The sequence below is a fragment of the Chelonia mydas genome, chromosome 1, assembly GCF_015237465.2.
Source record: "Chelonia mydas isolate rCheMyd1 chromosome 1, rCheMyd1.pri.v2, whole genome shotgun sequence".
Classification (NCBI taxonomy): domain Eukaryota; kingdom Metazoa; phylum Chordata; order Testudines; family Cheloniidae; genus Chelonia; species Chelonia mydas.
In genome coordinates this window covers 157,297,861-157,318,867 of record NC_057849.1, presented here as the reverse complement: position 1 = coordinate 157,318,867, position 21,007 = coordinate 157,297,861, and the positions used below count along the sequence as shown (strand labels likewise).

Here is a 21,007-nt window from a genome sequence, read left to right as displayed (position 1 = left end):
CTGTTGTGCTGGATATGCTGATTTCCCCTGCACACGGTTTCATAGCTGATCACCCCTTGATTGTTGAATTACAGCTGTTCCATGGTGCTGGAGTGGGCATTCCATCCTCCTCACTAATGTGCAGATTGTGTTGAAGTGGCACTTGTGCACAACACTGATTCATAATTAATGCTTGTTATAATAGGCCGACTCCACCTATAGTAGGGATAGAGATAACAAGGGAATTTCCACATTTGACCGGAACAGTGGTTATCTAGTCCAATATCCCATCTCTGACATCTTATGCTTCAGAGGAAGCTGCAAGAAACTTTGCAACGGACAATTGTGAAATTAACCTGTATACAGAGAAAATTTATTCCTAATCTCATCAGTTAGTGGTCATCTTTTAACCTGAAGCATGAAGGTTTATATTCTTCTATTTTTTAATCCTAACCAATGTAATTGTGATGTTCCCAGTATTCATATACATCACTGTTTTTTATGAATTGTTTGCCTCCTTTCTCCTGTGGGGTCCCTGTAAATTTTTTCACAATCTTCACCAGTTTTGTCTAACTTAAATAATGTTGTATCCTCTGTAAATTTCCCCACTTCACTGTTCACCCCTTTCCTAGGTCTTAGAGTACTGGTCTTAATACAGGTCCCAGAGGCTCCTCTACTGTTAACCTTTGCTCTGTTATGCAAAGTGGCCATTTATTCCTCTTCTTTTTTTCTCTCTCATGTTTCTAAAACATGGCAATGCTTTATCTTTCACATCATAATTCTGTCGTTTGCTAATAGCCTCTTGTGAGGGACTTTATCAAAGGCTTTTGGAAAGTCCATATACGCTATCTCTACCAGTTCTCCTCTATCCACTATATTTTGTTGACATGCTGATATATTCTAGCATAATAGAGAGGCATGCTATTTTTTTCCTTTACAGAAGCTGTGCTGGCTTGTCCCTAACATGTCATGTTCATGTAGGGGGCTTATAACTCTATCTTTGATCATACTCAAATGTGATCAGATCTAAATATTGCCATCATTCTCATGGCAGACATGGATATAATGAGTCAAGTGGGTGGGTGAGACACAGTCTGAGCACAAGATTGGTAGCAATACACTCCTTTGTTCTAACATGACCTAGTGGATAAAACACTGGAGTAGAACTCAAGTGACCTGGATTCTAGTCCTTGTTCTGCTTGGTGACCCACGTCGCCTTTTTGCGCCTCTTTCCCTGTCTGTAAATATGGAGATAATGATACTTACCTCCTTTGTAAAGAGCTTTGAGAGCTACAAACGAAAAGTTACATTATTTACATACATAAAATAAAGGCATTACTACTATTAATTTTGTCTTTGCTGCTGATTCCCTGGGTGACCTCGGGAAAATCCTTTAAACTTTCTGCTTCACTAATAATTATTAGTGAATGTCCATAGAGCATTTAGGGGATTAAAGAAGCTGCATGTGCTACATATCATCATCATCATCATCATCATCATCATCATCATCATCAAAATGTGGTGAATCAATAGGATTAAGAAAATTGTATTTCTCCTGTTTTCTCACTTCATACACCATCCATTCCTTCATGCATTGCTCAGCTAGGTGTTTTTTTTTTTCCTGTGGAGCAAAGTACTTTATTTTTCCCCTTAAAGAGTTCACCTATTCCTAGCCTACACCTGAGGCTATTAAAATGTCCAGTCAGTGGCAATGCCACAAATGTTGAAAACAATATGCTTAGGACCTATTGCCGGAAAAACAACCTTTTGGTGCTATTAGTAACAAGCAAAGAATGGTTTCTACTGCTTTAATTGCTGTACCAAGGTGCTAGCCTTTCAGATCTGGAGCTGAATGCCTCACAGCATTTAAAAAAAAATTAAAACATGGAACTATCTTTACAGCTAGCACCATCTAAAATCTGCAGCTGAATTTGAGAGAGATCTACATTTTTAGCATTTATTGCAGAGTATTTCTCAGCATCTTCATTGGAGGCCAGAGTGGTTATAGCTCGTCATATAAATGACCTCATTGTGCTGCTGCTGCTTTTCTTTCACCTGGCTGTCAATTCAGCCCTCGTGTGAAGTGTAATGGGAGTATGGTGAAAGCGATGGCCAGTGGCATGAATTTGGAGACGCATGGTGAATTTAGAAGGGTAGCGGTGGTAATGGCAGTTCTTTAAACAATATTTCCCAGTAAATCTCTTCTTGTCTTAGGAACTTACTAGTACACAGAGATAATTTTTTAAAACCATAACATGAAAATTTATAAAGCCAACAAGTCAGTTAGTGTGCTTCTCCCTCACAGTATCTCTCCTCACTGAGGCTTTAGGACAATTAGCATGAAGCTGGTATGCTATGCTGCTTTTCATGCTGACCGGTATTGTCTGACGAGCCCTGCCTCTCTGTGGTATCCACCAGTTTCTCTCATTTACACTTAGATTGTAAGCTTCTTGGGGCAGGGACCATCTTTTTGTTCTGGATTTGTACAGCGCCTAGCACAATGGGACCCTGCTCCATGATTGGGGTCCCCAGGTACTACTACAATACAAAGAATTAATAATAATATTGATACATGTTTTTACAGCATTTGAAGGCCCTTATCCAGCAAAGCACTTAAATGTGTGCTTACCTTTAAGTACACAAGGAGCTCGGCTGAACTCAACGAGATCACACTTGTGCTTACCATTAAGTATTTGCATAAGTCTTTGTAGGGTCAGGGCAAAGCACCTGATGTTTTTTTCTAAGTGCTGAGTATATTATCATTTCCAATGGGGTTGTTAGCCCTCAACTTACAGGACATTGCAAAGAGCCAAATTACTTATGGATTTATACCAGGACTAATTCAATCTGCCGCTACATCTCTAGCCTTCCAAAACCGTTATTACATCTCCTATGGTATCATTTAACATGGATGAGTAATACAGTTTTATACTCCTCTGGGGAGAAGGGGTTTGTGTGTTTATAAGCTCTTTAATCTATTTATGTGCGCTGAAGGACCACCTGATCTTAAACCCGGTCTATTTTAATCCTAACTTCCAAACGAAAAAGAACGTATCGTTTCAGATCTGAATGCAGGGGATGGCTATACTTTTAGGGCCTGATCCAAAGGTCATACATGTCAGTGGTAGATTTTCCACTAACTTCAACAGGCTTTGGATCAGACCCCCAGTGTAGATGGAGGGGTTTAGGCATATGAATCTGAGCCATGCCCCATAAAGGTTGTAACTCTAGTGATTTAGGCTCACATACCTTAGTCTCTAGGTCATCACCAGGGTGATGAGGTAAGGCTGGAGAGATATCTTCCTGGTGCCCCTACCCCTTTCATACTTGTACGTAATATGAGACTGAATGGCTATATAAGAAGTCTGGCTGAATTTGGAGAAGGTGGGAGTGGCATTTCTGTTTTCAACATTCTTTATCAGTCTTTGTTAATGTGCATGGAAAGATAATCTTGCGGTACTGAGCAAGCTTAAAAACAACCAACCTCCCTCTGGCCCCCCCAAACCTAGATGGGGTCTCAAGAAATAATTAGGTGAGATAAAGTAAAGAAAAAGGAACCATCAATCAGAAAAGCACTTACAATGTAATGCCTAATTGGTAAATTAATCTCTAGTTGGTATAGATTAGCTGATGGCTTTTTATAGCTTTATCTCCTAGTATGCTTCTGATTTTGAAAATATTTCTATTTCTTGCATATCCAAGCTACTGTTTTTGTAAAGGGAACCCATTTTTCAAAGAAGTCAAGAGATTGTTTCTGGGGATGTTTGTTTTGAGACTAATTTAAAACCATGGCTGTGTATTCAGATGTATAGCATGACTTATCTCTTGTTCTTTTTCTCAAATGTTACAGGAGAGGCATCCTGTTCATGAGAAGACTGTGACTTAAATTAAATTAAGTTAGCAAGCAGTGTATTGTACCATCATGGCTTCAGGGTAGTTAGCCAGGTTTGAATGCTGACAGTGGTTTATTTGTTGTGGGGAGGTAATGGGTTTATCCTTGTCTACTGTTATTTAGCAAAAATGGAGCATAGCTTACATCTCCCAGAACTCCAGAAAGCAGATAGCTCCCTGCTATAGTATTCCTTTCTGCAGCTGTTCTAGGAATTCAATGGAGCGATGCTGATTTACGGCAGATGAGAACCTGGACCTGTATGTGTTACTCATCCCTAAATCCTTTTTGGATTTGCTGTGCTGATTTTGAAGTTTAGTCCCATATATACTTTAGCAAATGGAGAATTCTCCTTTTAAATCATCTCTGAATGTGAAATTGAAAAAGAGAAAATATGCACTCTTAAGGTAGCTGTATAAACTACTGATAGATGTGTTTTATTGACACGAAAAAGACTCATCAGTTTGCAGGAATGTTGCTTAATTTTAAATTAACAAAAACTATTTGGGGTGCTTTGAAGTGGTAGTTTCGTGACTAGGTTCCAAATGGTGTTATTTCAGTATGACTCTATATTCATCATTCATATGTTTTTGAGTCAGTTTCTTTCACACATCATACAAAGCTAAATTCTGCCCTTGGTAGTAGACGTTCACATCTCAGTGAAGCTGGGTGTGTGTATATATTTGGTGGTAAAATATTACTAACAGTCTAATTCTCCTAACCACTCCTTTAAGCTTGTATTTTGGGTAAGTGTCCTGTTAGCCTGGGATAGTTTGTATGGTGGTATATTTTTATGGACATTTTATCCTCATTTCTTGTGTATGTTTTAAATATTTATAAAAAGCCATTAATGCCAGTGAGGATAGGGGCATAAGAAATCTAAAGGCATAACAGTTTTTTTTTTTAAAGTCTATGCTCAATAAGAGCTATGTCTTTTAATTTTATGAGTCACTACAAAAAAGTGTCTCTAAAGAGAACTGTCATTCACATAAGCAAAATGATAAATGCAATATTTTGCAAGAGAATTTCAACCAATTTATAAAACCTCTCATAATACTAGAATTCTTTTTTTAAGGTTAAGAGAACCATTTTCATTCTAGAATTCCTTTGTTAGTTTGCATGGCCAAAAGCCAGAGTGTAAAGGGCACACTAAGCCAACAAATGGCTCTTGGAACGCCCTTTTAATAATAATACTATCAGTATAAAGAGGTACTGAGTCAGTTGCCAAAATTTGTCATGCTGGTAGACATCTTTAAACATTTTTTTTCTTAGCACCTGCTTGCTCTTTCTCCAGCTTTGTTCTGTAGATTCATTCAGGTTCTCACATATTGTTCATTTTCCCTGATTCAGGAGGTGAAAACTGCTGAAGAGACATCAAACCTTCCAAACGGTGACATTTCGGGTGAAGAGCACAAAGTTGTGGAAGTAATAACTGAGTATTTTGTTCACCCTCAGAAGTCCATTTTCACCCATTCTAATCATCCAGCATGTTCTATTCCCCCTGAGTCCCAGTCCAACAAAACCTTTAAGCAACATGCTTAACTTTAAGAATTTGATTAGTTCTATTGAATTCACAGGATTGTGGCCCTTTCGCCTAGCAGCAGAGCTAGAGATGAGGTTGTTTTTTTTAAAAAGGAACAGACAAATAAATCCTTAGGGCCTATTCACATACTTAAAAAAGAGGCTCCTTTTGTCTTAAAGGGAGTGAGTACACTCATGCAACCACGGTTTCTGTATGGATGAGTGTGATCTTGAACAGCTCACGTAAACTTGCATCAGCACTAAAAATGAACTCTGTACTAGCTGCTTGTTCATTTCCCTGGAAAGAAATAAGTCAGATAGCCCAATGTCTGAATAAATGTTGGCAACTGTATAATGGTTATTTGGCTTTGAACAGTGAATTTCTGAGAGAGCACTTAAGCAATCAGTTTTGTACATCTATTGTCTTTCTTCCCCCTCTGTAACTGCCTGATGTTCTCTCTGCTGTGCTTTTCCTTTGTTGTCAGGAGACTGAAAAGTCTGAAGTAACTGAAGAAAATGAGGCACACACAGAAGACAATGTAGATGCAGTCGCTAATTCTATTGAACTGCCATCAGAAGAGCAACAGGTAATTTTCTCTTTTCTTCTCTGGAAGTTTAATCCACATCTGGGCTAAATTAATTAAATCCAGATGTCTCCATATAAATCTTTAAACTCCTCAGCATGACTCTCAGGGTGGAGCTGGCTATACTTTGATCTTAAAATTGGCCACAACTGGCATTTGTGTGCATTCTTCTTCAAGTTCACAAAAATCATGGGAACAGGGCCGGTGCAAGGAGGTTTCACTCCCTAGGCGAAACTTCCACCTTGCGCCTCCCCCCACCCACGGCAGCTCCCCGCCCCAGCTTACCTCTGCTCCGTCTCCTCCCCGAGCACACTGCCGCTTCTCCCGCCCCCCAGGCTTGCAGCGCCAATCAGCTGCCTGGTGCACAAGCCTGGGAGGGAGAGAAGCAGAGCAGAGCGGTGCTCAGGGGAGGAGGCGGAGCAGAGGTGAGCTGGGGCGGGGAGCGGTTCCCCTGTGCGCCGCCCCCCCCCTTACTTGCTGCAGGCGGCCCTCCCTGCGCCCCCCTGCCCCAGCTTACCTCTGCTCCACCGCCGCCCCCGACCACTTGGCGCCCTAGGCGACCGCCTAGTTTGCCTAGTGGTTGCAGCGGACCTGCACGGGAAACATATGTAAATGCGGGTCTTGACTAACAATAGCTGCCCTTTGGTTACCAGCTTCCCCTGCCACTTATAAACATGCACATTTTTTAAGCTCACCTAGAACTAAGAACTAGTATGAAGAATAATCCGGAAACTAGAAGCTCAATCACTGTCTATACCAGAGAGAAAAGTTGTTGCCATCAATGGTTCAGGCACCTGAGGTGCTTGTAAAACCCTGTTTTCCCCATACAAAAGTGCTCCTCATGTTGCACAAGCATTGCCAGTACCACTGCGAGTGCACTGCCTTGGTGCAAACCTTATTGATTCACAGGCTTTAAGGTCAGAAGGGACCATCATGATCATTAAGTCTGACCTCTTGCACATTGCAGGCCACAGAACCTCACTCACTCCTGTAATAGACCCCTAACCTCTGGCTGAGTTATGAAGTCCTCACATCATGGTTTAAAGACTTCAGGTTACAGAGAACCCACCATTAACACTAGTTTAAACCTGCAAGTGACCCATGCCCCATGCTCCAGAGGAAGATGAACCCCCCCTCCCAGGGACTAAGCCAATCTGACCCAGGGAAAATTCCTTCCTGACCCCAAATATGGTGATCAGTTAGATGCATGTGGGCAACACCCATGAGCCAGACACCTAGGAAAGAATTCTCTGTAGTAATTCAGAACCCTCCCTGTCTAGTGTCCCGTCACCAGCCACTCTGGATTTTTGCCACTATTTGTGAAAGACACCAGTCAGGTCCTGCTCTAATTTGCTAACTTCAGAAAGGTGCCAGTGGATAGAAATGTGCTGGGAACTATACAGCTATCCTCGTGGTTTATTCAGGAGTCTGGTACAGCAACAGCCAGTGGGAGTGCTGTCTGTGAATATGCTGCAGATCCAGAATGGTGGAGATGGTTATCTATGTTTGTGGAAGAGGGGAACCTCTTCCTCCTTGTTTAGGTGTTTTAAGTTACTGTGTTATACCAATAAAATAAAAACCAGCAGGATCTTATTAAAGGGAAAAAGGCAAAATACCACATTTATTGTGAATACAGAAAGAATCATAGTAAGCAGTTAGTTATAGCTATAACATTCCATTCAATCTCATATTTATTCACACATTCATTCATACACACACACACGCACAGGTTCTGCAAAGTTGTTATCATAGTTACCAGCCTTAGAGTTGCTCATGCCAAGCCACTGGCCAGGTGGCCTGGACGTGAGGAGGGCTCATCTGATGCTCCTGGAAGTTGGTTTGCAGAATCAGACCCCAAAGTTCTCACTTTTTAGAGTCTATTTTTATAGGAATTTCTTCCTATGCCAGTCTATGGGAATTGCTTCATCATGCTGTTGCTGAATCAATCAGCAGATAGCACATTCCTGACGGCTCCAAGATGTTATCTTGTTCTTTGGTTCTCCCATTCTTGAGGCTGTTGGGTGGATTCCAGTCTGCCCTCTGGGGGTCCTCTGGTTATTTCCATTTGACGCCTTCTTCAGCCGATGGACACTGGATTCTTAGGCTGGCACCTCCCTGATCATTTAGTTATTATCCACACCAAGCGTCCATCCACATACATCCTCTATCTCTATTTTAATCACAATTGTTAATACAACAAAAGGGCGGGGAGTTTCTGGGTGCTGTTTCTGTTGTTAGAGTATTGCTTTGAGTCTCTCTCTCTCTCTGTGAATTGCTTTGAGAACAGACTCTGTCTTAGAATGTACTAACACAATTAGCAGCTTGCAAGTTTCACACACAGAGGGAGAGAAACAGTACCAAAAACCAAGAGACCTCTTAATTAGTAATACCCTGGAATTTAAACTATGGGGAATCAAACTCATTTGTGATTTTAATACAGAACTTCTTTAATATGATCCAACAACTGGTCTGGTCCAATTCCCCTAAGTGAGTGGCACAGACTGCGCATGTGTATGGCAGGGTGGATTTAATTTAAATCAAATTGAATTAAATCATGATTTAAACCACTAGTCAGGAAGACTCGATTTAATCATGGATTTCTACATAAAACTGCATTCTTGTTGGTTGTTATAACCAGTGGTGAGCTGGAGCCGGTTCGCACTGGTTCGCTGGAACCAGTTGTTAAATTTAGAAGCCCTTTTAGAACCGGATGTTCCGTGAGGGACAACCGATTCTAAAAGGGCTTCTAAATTTAACCGGCCAAAAGTGGCGCCTTAGGCACTGACTCCACGGATGCTCCACCCCTGGAGCACCCAAGGGGAAAATTTGGTGGGTGCAGAGCACCCACCGGCAGCTCCCCACCCCACCCCCGGCCCCAGCTCACCTCACCTCCGCTCCGCCTCCTCCCCTGAACGTGCCACCCCGCTCTGTTTCTCCGCCCCCCCCGGCTTCCTGAGAATCAGCTGTTCGCGCGGGAAGCCTGGGAGGGCTGAGGAGCAGGCGGCGGCTTCGCGCTCAGGCCCAGGGAGGCGGAGGCGGAGGCGGAGCGGAGGGGAGCTGGGGCAGGGGGGCGTGAGGAGGGCTGGCCGCACTGCAGCAGGTAACCTGGGGGGGGGGGTGCGCAGGGGAACCGCTCCCTGCCCCAGCTCACCTCCGCCACCCTCGGCCTGAGTGGGAAGCTGCGGCCTGCTTCTCAGCCCTCCCTGGCTTCCCGTCGAACAGCTGATTCACGGGAAGCCGGGGCAGGGGCAGAGAAGCAGAGCGGGGCGGTGCATTCAGGGGAGGAGGTGGAGGCGGAGCGGAGGTGAGCTAGGGCTGGGTGCAGGGCGGGGAACTGCTGGTGGGTGCTCTGCACCCACCAAATTTTCCCCGTGGGTGCTCCAGCCCCGGAGCACCCACGGAGTCGGCGCCTAAGGCACCACTTTTGATGTGATCAGTGGGGGGAGTGGCCGCTCCCCTTGCTCCCCCCCCCAGCTATGTTCCCCCACCCCTAGGAGCCAGAGGGACCTGCCAGATGCTTTCTGGGAGCTGCCTCAGGTAAGCACCACCGGGACTCCCCACCTTGCTCCCCGGCAGGTGCCTCTGGCTCTTAGGGGTGGGCACCCACTACGGTGGCCCACGAGACCCTCCTGCCCGGTTCTGGGGGCACTCAGGGGACAGGGGAGGGGGGTGGATGGGGCAGGGGTCCTGGGGGGGGGGCGTCAAGGAACGTGGGGGCGTTGGATGGGGCACAAGTCCTGGGGGGTGGGGGTGGGCCACGACCCCCTCGTGGGGTGAGGAGGGAACCCATTGTTAAGATTTTGGCAGCCCATCACTAGTTATAACCTTAATACATATTCTTCACAACTCAGAGATAGATGTAGGTTTCATTTTAAGAAGGTACCCCCTATACATTTTTAAAGTGATTTATTTTGAAAACATTTCAGGTTATTTTTACAGCTATATCAGAAAATGAATGATTGTTTGGTTTTTTTATTTACCAAAGGTAATTGAAGCAGATATTTATGAAGTCATTGGGAGGTGAACTATCTCCAATTCAACAGGTTAATCATTAATATTTGGAGCATTTTCTTGCCATGCTGTATTAGGAGGAGAACATCACCAGACAGACATTTAAATTGTTTTATTTAGCTAAAACAACAATGTTATGTATTCTGGATTTTTTTCTTCAACAGCAAACATATAATATTTTAACAAAACAAGCATCTGAATTTTTTAATGTAGTTAAACATTCAGGCTTTTTAAAATCAGGTTTGTTTTTGTTAAAATTGTTTTTAACTAAAATAGTTAAATGAAATATTTTTTTTAGAAAAAAACTAAAATTAAATCGACTATATCAGCCAGGTCAACATGAGAAACTTAAAATATTGGCTTCTGCAGCTAACTCAGTCGTCTTCCCTTTCATTTTCCTGTTTGTTCATAATCTGGAAAAGGAAAACAAGCTTTCCTGCTTTTTCAGGTCCCAAACAATTTCTCAATTTTGAATGAATTAGTCCAAAGGAAGAAAATATTCTTTCTACATAGGCAGAAGAAGCTACTGCTGTTAAAAGTGAGATTATCACTTCAACGGTCTCTGAATCCAAGTGCTTAAGTGACTTCTACCAGTTCACTGGTGTGACTTTCTTTAAAACATCATCAGCAAACATATTTCTTGAATGGTTCTTATTCCCAAACTGGGTCTCTTTTATGGCCTGCTGCCATTATAGGTTTTCCCTTTTAGTGAGAGAGTGGTATGGTAGATCTCAAATCAATGAAGGCTACACTCAGAAAGACCTCAAAACTTCTGGAATATGCTGCTGCTCAAACAGTTTCACTTTTGTTTCTACTACCTGTCCCTCCCTTCTTACATTTATCTCCAGACAATCTTCTGTTCATTGAACTTTTTGAAACTTTGCACTTTTAGAGAGAGGTAAGGGATTGATTCTGTGTACACAAATTTGCAGAGGGACAACAGGGTTGAGATCTGTTATTTCTCACCTCTATATATTATTGATTTATTTATTTAAAAACATTTTTGCTCTTAACAAGCATGTTATCTCTGGAGACACAAATCCACAGTTTGAGAACTGCAAAACTAAGCATCTCTGATGGTATCTTCTAGACTGAGCACTGAGTCCCATTGAGTAGATAGAAAGATTAACCTAAATAATCTATACAGAAGCCCTGGAACCCCATAGAATTGGCTCCCTAATCCATGAATTATTGGAACTCATTTTCAAAACTTTTCTTAAACATTAAATGAATATATTGTCTCATACTATAGAATTAGACGTTATAATCCCTATTCCATGATGAGATATCTTTGAGCTATAATGTATCTTAATTAAAACTATGTTTAGATAGGTTTTTTTCCTCAAAAAGCATTTTATCAAAAAATTTGATTTAAATAAAAAAATCCGATTTTTTAAAAAATATCATTGATTTTTATTCACCCTGGTGTATGGAGAGAGGGAGGTGATTTTCCACATGACTGCCTTCCCCCCACCGCACTACTCTGCATGACTGTAGTTGTTTGGTTGGGGCATGTCTTTCTGCTGCAGGCTGACCTTTCTTCTGAATAAGTGGACCTACTGCTGTGTCAGTACCCAGAATCTTCTGTAGCTTGTGTGGCTTAGAAGATAGTAGAAACACTATGCTGAACTGAGCCTGTCCTCTTTGAACGGGAGTCACAGACGTTTCACCTCTTTGCCAGCAACAGACCTTAAAAATGAAGACAGAAGCTTTTTTCCTTTGGTTGCAGGGTTTTCCCAAAGGATGTACCTGTCTCTGAAAGCCTCTTCCCACTCTTCACTCATTCTAAATCATTAAGGATCAGATGCACCTCCATGCATAAGGGTTAGGCACCCATTAAAGTTCCATTTTAACCCTCAAAATAGGGCTTTAGTGGGACTTAGGTGGTGCCTAGTCCTTGTGCCAGCTCTCGGCACAGGGCTGAATTTCATCCTTCAGTTGCATCTGTTCATGTTCCAAGCTTTGCTCACTTTCAGCCTGCACATGGTGGCCATTTAATACCTCTTTCCTCAAACCTTGGGGGAAGCCCTGGGTAAGGCTGTAGAACTCCCCTTGGCTGTATTGAGTTACTTGCTGTTCAGGCTGGCATTCTAGTCTAATGGTTTTCAAATGGGAACAGAATGCTGGAACTAGTTGTTGAAGTCTTAACATGTATCAAGCAGCTGTGTATGAGAGGCTTTGTAATGACATAATGCAATGCCATTTCTATACAACTAACAACTTGCTGGTCTTCATTTCTTACAGGATAGGTTTGAGTCCCAGGTGGAAAACAGTGTCTTTTGGCCAGTATAACAGCTGGGTACGAGGGGTGTGGGGGGGAAATAATGTGTTTAAAGTGATCTTTTTATGGTTATGGCATAACCTGATTTTTCTTCTGAGTTCTCTCATAGAGCATATTTCACCCACCAGACTCCAGCAATGTTCAAATGTTCCTTCAAGGGGCACAAAATAGAGGAAAAAATCTCCCCCCAAAACTGTCATACAGTACTCCAGATCCCATTAAACTCATGAACTTCTGCTAGCTCCTAGAAGATCACCATTTTTATTTCTGCTGTATTCTTTGTAAGGGAGGGTAACCAAAACTGAAGAAAGGAAGGGAGGTGTAGCAGTTAGGGTGCCAGCCCAGGATTCAGGAGATCTTGGTTAAATTTCCTGCTCTGCCATGGACTTCCTATACGAAATTGAAAAAATCACTTAGATGCTGTATGGTTCCCTATCTGTAAAGGGAGGACAATAGCACTTCCCTACCATACAGGGATGATGTGTGGATAAATATGTTAAAGACTGTCAGATACTCAGCTACTATGGTCATGGAGGCTATATAAGTACATAAGATAGGTAGACATCAGTCTTTAAGGTGAGCATGTAGCTTCAATGTATATAATGGCATTACACTAGTTTCAGTTTTATTCTCTATTTATTCTACAGCCTAACTCCTCTGGTTTGCTTTTTTGACCATATCTGGCCGTTGAGCAGGGGTTTTCACTGAGCTGTCCGTGCCCAGGTTTTCCCCTGATTGGTTACAGTTAATTTAGAAGCCATCAGTGTGTCTCGTGTTCTGAAAGGGTGACCTTTCCATCAGTGCTCACTGTAATTTGCAACCATATGGTTGCATCTTCTGAACTCTAGTCAGGTCCCAGTTGGAGTTTCAGTTTACCATGTTGACCAACTTCTGCTCATTCAAACCAAAATAAAACAGTTACAGTGCCGTAGTTTTATATTTCATGTCTAAATTAACACAAAGTTTTGAACCTTGTACTGACATTTTGGCTCTATTCACTATTTTGTTTCATACAATTTAAAAAGGAAAGCTCGGTGTAGAGTATAATCCAGCCTGTTTAATTGTGCTGGTGATTATGTCATAGAAAAATTCGAATGGAATCCTGGCTAGTTAAAGATATCTTGATCTATGCCAAGAAACATATGACAGATGATACAATAAGCTGTGGCTCTGTCTCAGTTAAGGAGTTGTATGGCAGTAGGGTGACCAGATGTCCCGATTTTATAGGGACAGTCCCGATTTTGGGGTCTTTTTCTTATATAGGCTCCTATTACCCCCCACCCCCTGTCCTGATTTTTCACACTTGCTGTCTGGTCACCCTATATGGAAGAGCCCAGATTCTGGAAGGCCTCTCCACAACAAAAGTTACAACAGCAGAATCAGGAACTAGCAACAAATGGTGGTAAATGTAGGGCCTGACAGCTCTTCCCACCCAATCCCTGCTGTGAGCTGCTCCAGGATACTGGGCGTCAAAAGCTCCACTCCCAAGTAGCCAAGGCAAGGGGTTCTCACAACAAATTTTTGATGGCCTTAAAGTGCGGCCACCAACTCTCACTGGTGTCCGCACTGACACTTTTCCCCTAAAATACTTAATTAACTTTAGGAAAAACAATTAAATATGCACACATTCACATCCAAATAATTGTAATGTATATTTTTAGGGTTTTTAGGCAGACTCAATAACAAATTCCACTTTGATTTTGAAGGGTGGACAATTAGGAGAAAAAACAGCAGTGTTTTGCTTGTAAACTGGGAAGAATTGACTGGAAGCCATTAAGTGACAAAAGATATAGGACTCTATTATTATAATTTTGTAGTCACTTTTCCGAGTAGAACCACAGTGTAAGTGTTCTTTGGGAGTGAGCCCCTAGGGAACAATACTTCAAAATATAGGTCATAATTCCACATAATTGCTTTAATTTAAATTGGTTTTAATCTCACCTGTGTTTTCCCTCTATGACCTTTGACATTTTTTCTTAGATCTGCCCTTTTAAAAATCTTTTCTGTATCTTTTTGTGTAGGAAAAGGAGGAAGAACACCCAGTGACAGAGGTGCAGTAGAATGTTCAGACACTATGTTTTCAATTATGGTGTGTGCATGCATGCAGTGCCCACTCATCCCCATCTACTCCAACAGAAGTTAGCAAATTCACAAATCTCTTTGACATCTACCCACTTCCAAACTTGAAATACTGATATTAAAGTCTGGTTAGGGACAATTATTGTTCAGTGCCCGTATCTAACTGGTTGAGGAGCAGACCTTTGACCTTAATAATTAGAAACTAAATGAAAAGAACCTTTCGTTCAAAGGCTCTTTAATAAAATTTGCTGTGGGTTCCCAAGACATTCATTTCCTTTGAAACTCATTAATTTAAAACTATCTTGATTATGCTTTTCAAATATCTTGAATCCCTAAAAACCATCCTTCCAGTTAAGGTGTTGTTGTCTCTACAGGGCAACTTTTTCCTGCCCAAGATTCTTAGAGCCCTATCCATCAAACCTTTTCACAGGTGATTAAATTTACATCTATGAGTATTCCCCCGGGGTTGCAGTTTATGTCCTAAATCTTTCCCTAATATCCTCAGTAAGGTTAATTACTCTTGGGAGTTAATTGCTGATTCATACTGGAAAATAGCCAATACATTCTAAATCTCTCCACATTACTGTGTTCTGTCATAGGTTTATTATATATACATGGCTATGGTCAGTATTGTGTCACGTAGACCTACAAGCTACCCATAGCTAGGGATGCCCCATCTTTTCTCTATTCGCTCCTTCTATCAGCCAGTGCCTCAGACGAGTAAAAACCCTTTCACTGTGGTTTCCAACTCTAAACTTGAGAGAAGTGAGACTCCCTTGTAAAAGGTGGAAGGAATCTGCATCCATTTATTGCTGTGTTGATGTTCTTTAGACATCTCCCTAGGTTCTGCTCCAGCATCTCACTGAACATTCATACATCACAGCGATGTCATGCAGAGCTTTTTTTTAAAAAATGTATCTCTACACTTGATGTTGAAAATTTAATGGATTTGAATTTCAAATCCAATACGCAAAACCTGGATTGATGTCAGTTTTTTATGAGCCTTCTTGGATTGTTCTCAACAACACTGGCCAAAGAAATCCTTCTTAAGGATAGACTGGAAATACTTCCAAAGATGCCATATGAAATTCCATTTGGATGGGCATTTTCCAGTTCAGTTACTCTAAGGGGAAGCTCATTTTAATGCTTTATAAAGTTTGATTCTGCAGGAATGGTTCTTTAATGCAATTATGTTAAACTGGCACCTTCGTACTCAAAAGCTCCACACCTACGTGTGTATTTAGTTACAACCGTTAACTTTGCTGACTGAAGGAATTTTTTTTTATTGTTTCTGTTAGCACTGCAGGGTCAATATAGTTCTGGGAGAGAGAACTGGGTTATATTCTGCCTCTCATATCATCATCAGAACTTCTAACTGAAGTCTAGTTGCTCAATCTTTAATTGTTAGTTATGCATAATCCTGAAAGAACCCACCTTACTTTTTCACAATGTGGGTGGACTTTGTAGGTGTGGCAGTTAGCAATACTTTTTACTTGCAAAGGGAGCATATTTGATCCAGAAATCACTGAAGGACAATAAACGCAAAACATTACAATGCTATTTTAGTCACTTTCAGAGTAGAACTGCCTTCTAAAAGCTTCACTTGCTATGCGGAGGAAGACAGAGCAAACAGGGGGTATGTCTACACTATCATTAAAAATCCACAGAACTGAGTTTCAGGCCATCTGACTTGGGCTCATAGGACTATAAAATTGCAGTGTAGACATTTGGGGTTGGGCTGGACCCCACACTTAGAGGCCTTCCTTCCTCATGTGGTCTTGGAGCCCAGGCTCCAGCTTGAGCCTGAATGGCAACCTTCTTCAGCTTGAGCCTGAATGTCTATACTGCAATTTTATAGCCCTCCAGCCCAAGTCCCGCAAGCTCAAGTCAGCTAACCATGCTAGCTGTGCCCATGCCAGGGCTCTTCTATTACAGTGTAGACATACCCATAGGCTGTTTTCTCTGTGGTATGGAAATGGCACCTTTCAGATAATGGCTTCTTTGGCTGGCTGATGTTCCTTAGTCAGAAAGGTTTTTTTTGTTTTGTTTTTCACTTCTGAAATTCATTCTATATCTCAAAAAGCAAAGAACATGTTGGAAATGGAAACACAGGCTTATTATTTGGCTCTGAATGACTTCAGGCTTTGCAGTAGCCTAGTTCATGGGGCATGTATGTTGAATTTCTCATTGCTATAGAATAAGATCTCCTCCAAAACGTCAGATGCTTATCATATTTGCATACATGTATATTCAAAATCTAATCTTTAGCATCTATTTACAGCTTAGATGTATCTGTTCCCCCAACTGTTTTGTGAAAAGCATTTTTATACCCCAAAGCTTGCCTGTTAATACCATAAGGCTAGTGCACTGTGTGTATGGTTTTTTAAAAAAGACCATGCATGAAATGTATCTGTGCTAATTTTGTTTTATACACTAATGAATGTGACATCTGCTAGATACATAATCTAGATACAGTTGCAAATTTAGGGACCTGTATTTCAAGACTGCTCATTTTTCTTTCAACTTTCCTGTGATCACTTTTGAACCCCCGTTCTACAAAGAAGGAGGAGGAAGAAGAAGAAGAAGAACAGGAGGAAGAGGAAGAATCTTAGTACTTTTTTATGGCATTTTTTTCTTCAAAAGGTTTTTCAGGTAATTATGAAGTCAGCTTGCTTTAGTTTTTAAACGAGCGTAAGGAAGCATCATATACTTCAAAATCCGGATTCTCCCTGACAGCACTTTGTGTACAGTTAATTACTATTCCCACCCCTGTATAGTCAGTCAGTTTTCCCTGTTGTTTGTGAGTCTTTTAGACTACCAAAGGTCAGACAAATATATATATTTAAACAGGAAGAGTGACTTGTAAAATCAAAAGAACACCAGGAAGCCTCAAAGGCAAGTGTAGTGTGTGAAACTACTTTTTAACTACTTTTTGACTAGATTTTAAGGGAACAGTGCCCCTTTAACTTCAGCAGCTGGCTGTTTTTTATATTTATTTTTGCAATAGGAGGAAGATAGGAATACAACCATCAGCCCTTACACATAACCCCTCTCGTTATCCCTAAAGAAAATATAGAAAGGGTGTTGGGGGTTTCCATACTCAGTATTTCAGGGACCAACACTTATCCTTTTCACCCCTCGTTATGGCCTCAACCATGTATAGATGTCATCAGAGGAGGCCAGTCTCCTAACTAGGAAGCCAAGATGTTCAGTTCCACCGAGGACTGCCATTATCACTTCTCTGATTTGGCTGGTAACAAGCAGAAGACAAAGAGACTCGCACCCTCTTTTTTGGCCAAGTGGATGTATTTGAAGTGTACTTTTATAGCAAGTCCCTAGAGTCATACATCTTTTTTTTTTTTTTTAAATACCTAATGCTGTATACTGTGCTCTGGAGAATTTTTTTTTGGATTGATTTGATTCTTCCCAGATTTTTTTTTGCCCACATTGATATTTTGCCAATGGATCAAAATCATAGTGATCTGATAGACTTGTGTCACCTACTATAACTAAAGAATTGTTTTACAGTAGCTGCATACTAGGGTGCTATTCACCAGTACATTGAACTTTCTTTCCTTCCTGCACAACTGGAATGTTTACATGGTTTGTAAAAATGATAATCAGTGCTATTCAAAGCACTTTTTTGTATAAAAAGTAAAATTGTCCATGATAATAATAATGATAATAATAATTAATTATTAATAAATAAATATTGAATAAGTTCCCATTTTAAACCCTGAAGTCTGGAAATGTAAAGGTTAAGATTCTCTGAAAAAACCCACCTAACAGATATGGAGCTCAGTTTTTCCCTCAGAAATAGTCATGCATCTCCTACTGGAGTTGTACATGCATTTCTGAATACATATGCAACTCCAGGACTGAGCCCATTCTGTATTAAGATATAGACACAGCAGTACAAATAATAAATCATCATACTCAATATGTCTGATGTGGATGAGTTCTCTCCATTCTTCATCACTGCAACTCCATTGACTTTGAAGGGTTACTCCTGACTTAGCACCTGCTAGGTGAGAGGAGATAGGGCCTCTTAATGCTTCCATGACCGGATGTCTGAGTGTTTAATATTGTAAATTTAGTGTTACATCAAAGTATGTTTTTGTATTTAATTCCCCAGGTTTTCTTTGTTTTTCCTTCTTCTTAAAGAAGAAATGGTTATTAAGGGCCAGCTCAGCTCCCAACTGGGAAAACACTTGTTTAGGGAATGGGAAACTCAGTGTTTCTAGCAGATTGTCTGCTGGTGGGACAGGTTCTCTCCTTCTTTGCAGTATAGGCAGAAGCTGATCCAAAGCCCCTTGAAGTTAATGGAATTCCCAGTGACTTCAGTATCTGGGCTTCCACCCACAGAACTCAGCAGATTCATGGATGCCAGGGTGGAGACCCAGTGTCTCAGCATGGCTTTGTGAGGGATGAGGGGCCAGCCCTCCCTTCTTTTACTCTACCTCATCCCAGCATTAGGTTCCTTCACTGCTTGGGGATTAATGTGCCCTAATGTTGTACAGTGCTTTGTATGTGAAATTCTATGACAGTGCTAATTTTATTTATTTATTTGCTTTTTTCCTCTTCAGGAAGCACAAGTCCGTGCAGCACCAGAGAAAATAAAACCACCTCTTCCCCCCAAACAACCCACCATTGCGTTTTGCACCAACACATGTATAGACATCTGTATATCCCCAAAACACAAGACACCACTCTGCCCTATATTATATATATATTTGGTATTCTGGTCTTTTGTTAAAGTGGGTCATCTTAATTCTGTCTGACAAGATCTCAGACTTAGCTTTATATGTTCTAACAGTACTGTCTATGTCTAATTTTAGATTGTAAGCTCCTTGGGGCAGGGACCGTGTCTTCCTCCACGTTTGTACTCTGCCAAGCACACTATCGGCACTCAGTAAATAACCACAGTTGTGCATCGAAACTGTATTAGGAGGTAAAGAACTTCAGCACTGAAAACTCCAAAGAAGATCCCTGTGTACAAGCTTTGTGTTGCTTATCTCTGAACTGGCCTTTAAAATGAATGTGATTTCCATTGTACAGTAGTTTAAATAAACACATTTTAGGTCAGGCCTTCTGTTTGTCCACCGAGGCATTAATTTAACCATAGAATGTGTCACAATTGTGGGGAAGAGGGTTGCGAGAGGGGTTAGAATAATTCCCTCTACCCGCTGCCCTAGTTTGTCCCTCCCCCTCAGGAGGTAGGGGGTGGGCTGGATTCTGGCTGGCGGGATAGGGGCTCTTGGCTGGTGGGGAGGGGGTAATGAAGGGGGGGCTGGAGTCTGGCTGGGGGAGAGGGGCTCTTGGCTGGCGGGGAGGGGGTAATGAAGGGGGGGCTGGAGTCTGGCTTGTGGGGGGGAGGTTTGAGCATTGGTTTGAGCATTGACCTGCTAAGCCCAGGGTTGTGAGTTCAATCCTTGAGGGGGCCATTTAGGGATCTGCTGCAAAAATTGGGGATTGGTCCTGCTTTGAGCAGGGGGTTGGACTAGATGACCTCCTGAGGTCCCTTCCAACCCTGAGATTCTATGCTAATTACAGGGCAAACTGCATCTTAGATCCCTTTTAGTCTCTCTTGCGTGACAGGCCTGGCTTCCTGCACTTCACCCTGGGTGGAAACCTGCAGTCTGGGCTACAGCCCCACTGTTTCCCTGACTATATTAATACAACAGGCCCAACTGCATTTAGCACCTGTCAGCCCTTTCATTATGGGGACCTGTGACCAGAGAGTTGATTAAAATGACTCAGACAGTGCCTTCAGACCAAAGCACTACTTATTCCTTCCGCCAAAGGTACAAAACATGTAGAGCAAAGGGTAAAACTAATAAAAGCAGTATATGCCTGGGCCTGGTACATCTGCATCTTTCCTGGCCAGCTTTTGTTAGTGCCCCTCAGGCCAGCTAACCCCCCATCTCTGGCTGGGAGAAAGAGGCTGTCCTGATCACATCAGCCTTTCCCTGTCTGTATGTTGCCTTGCCAGACTGTCAGCTTCTGCTGCTATCCTGGGGCACGCCCTGGCACTCACTCAATCCCCAGCCTTTTCTAGACCCCAGCATCCTCTAATGGCTTAGTGTTCCCTTTGGCTTCTCTCTTCGGAGACAGTTATGTCACCAGGGCTGGGGCTGAGAAGTCACATTTTCATCGCTATAAATCAGGGCATTGTGTTTGTGAGGAAGCTCCTTATCTAGGCTGTTGTTTCATCTTTCCTGCTTGGTTTCATAACCCCCCTTGATCTAACTCCATAGCAAATAACCCCTCATTAACACCCACACCAAAACATGCACCATAATCATGAAAAATACACGTCACAATAAGTTATAGCATCAGTTGGGTTAAATTGCCACCATAATTGTATTTGTAGACTACCTGGTGCTTTTTTTCTTTTGAAAGTAAATTACCTCAGGAAGGCTCCTCACCAACAATCCCCCCCCCCCCCCCGGCCATCTTTAATATTCAGTATTGAATTGTCTTGCCATGATTTTCTTGTTCCTTAAGGTGGAAGATTTTCAAAGATAAAAAGGACAACTTGGTGCCCATTTCCCTCTGAAAATCAGTAGGATTGCGTGCCCAACTGCCTCTCCCCCTACAACATTTCCAAACAAGGAATACAATGTATTCATGGGTACAAGGCAAAAATCCTCTGTCCCATTC

At 41.9% G+C, this 21,007-nt stretch overlaps 1 protein-coding gene across 1 annotated transcript in view; it reads left to right on the top strand.

The window, feature by feature from the left end:
- LOC102947465 (SH3 domain-binding glutamic acid-rich protein) overlaps positions 1-19,397 on the top strand; it is a 51,008-nt gene extending 31,611 nt beyond the window's left edge. The window contains exons 4-7 of the mRNA XM_043538219.1: positions 5,219-5,293; positions 5,875-5,976; positions 14,287-14,316; positions 18,931-19,397. Coding sequence (XP_043394154.1) covers positions 5,219-5,293; positions 5,875-5,976; positions 14,287-14,316; positions 18,931-19,125 — 402 coding nt within the window. The 3' untranslated portion in view covers positions 19,126-19,397. The remainder of the gene's footprint in view (positions 1-5,218; positions 5,294-5,874; positions 5,977-14,286; positions 14,317-18,930) is intronic.
- Positions 19,398-21,007: the final 1,610 nt, after the last annotated feature.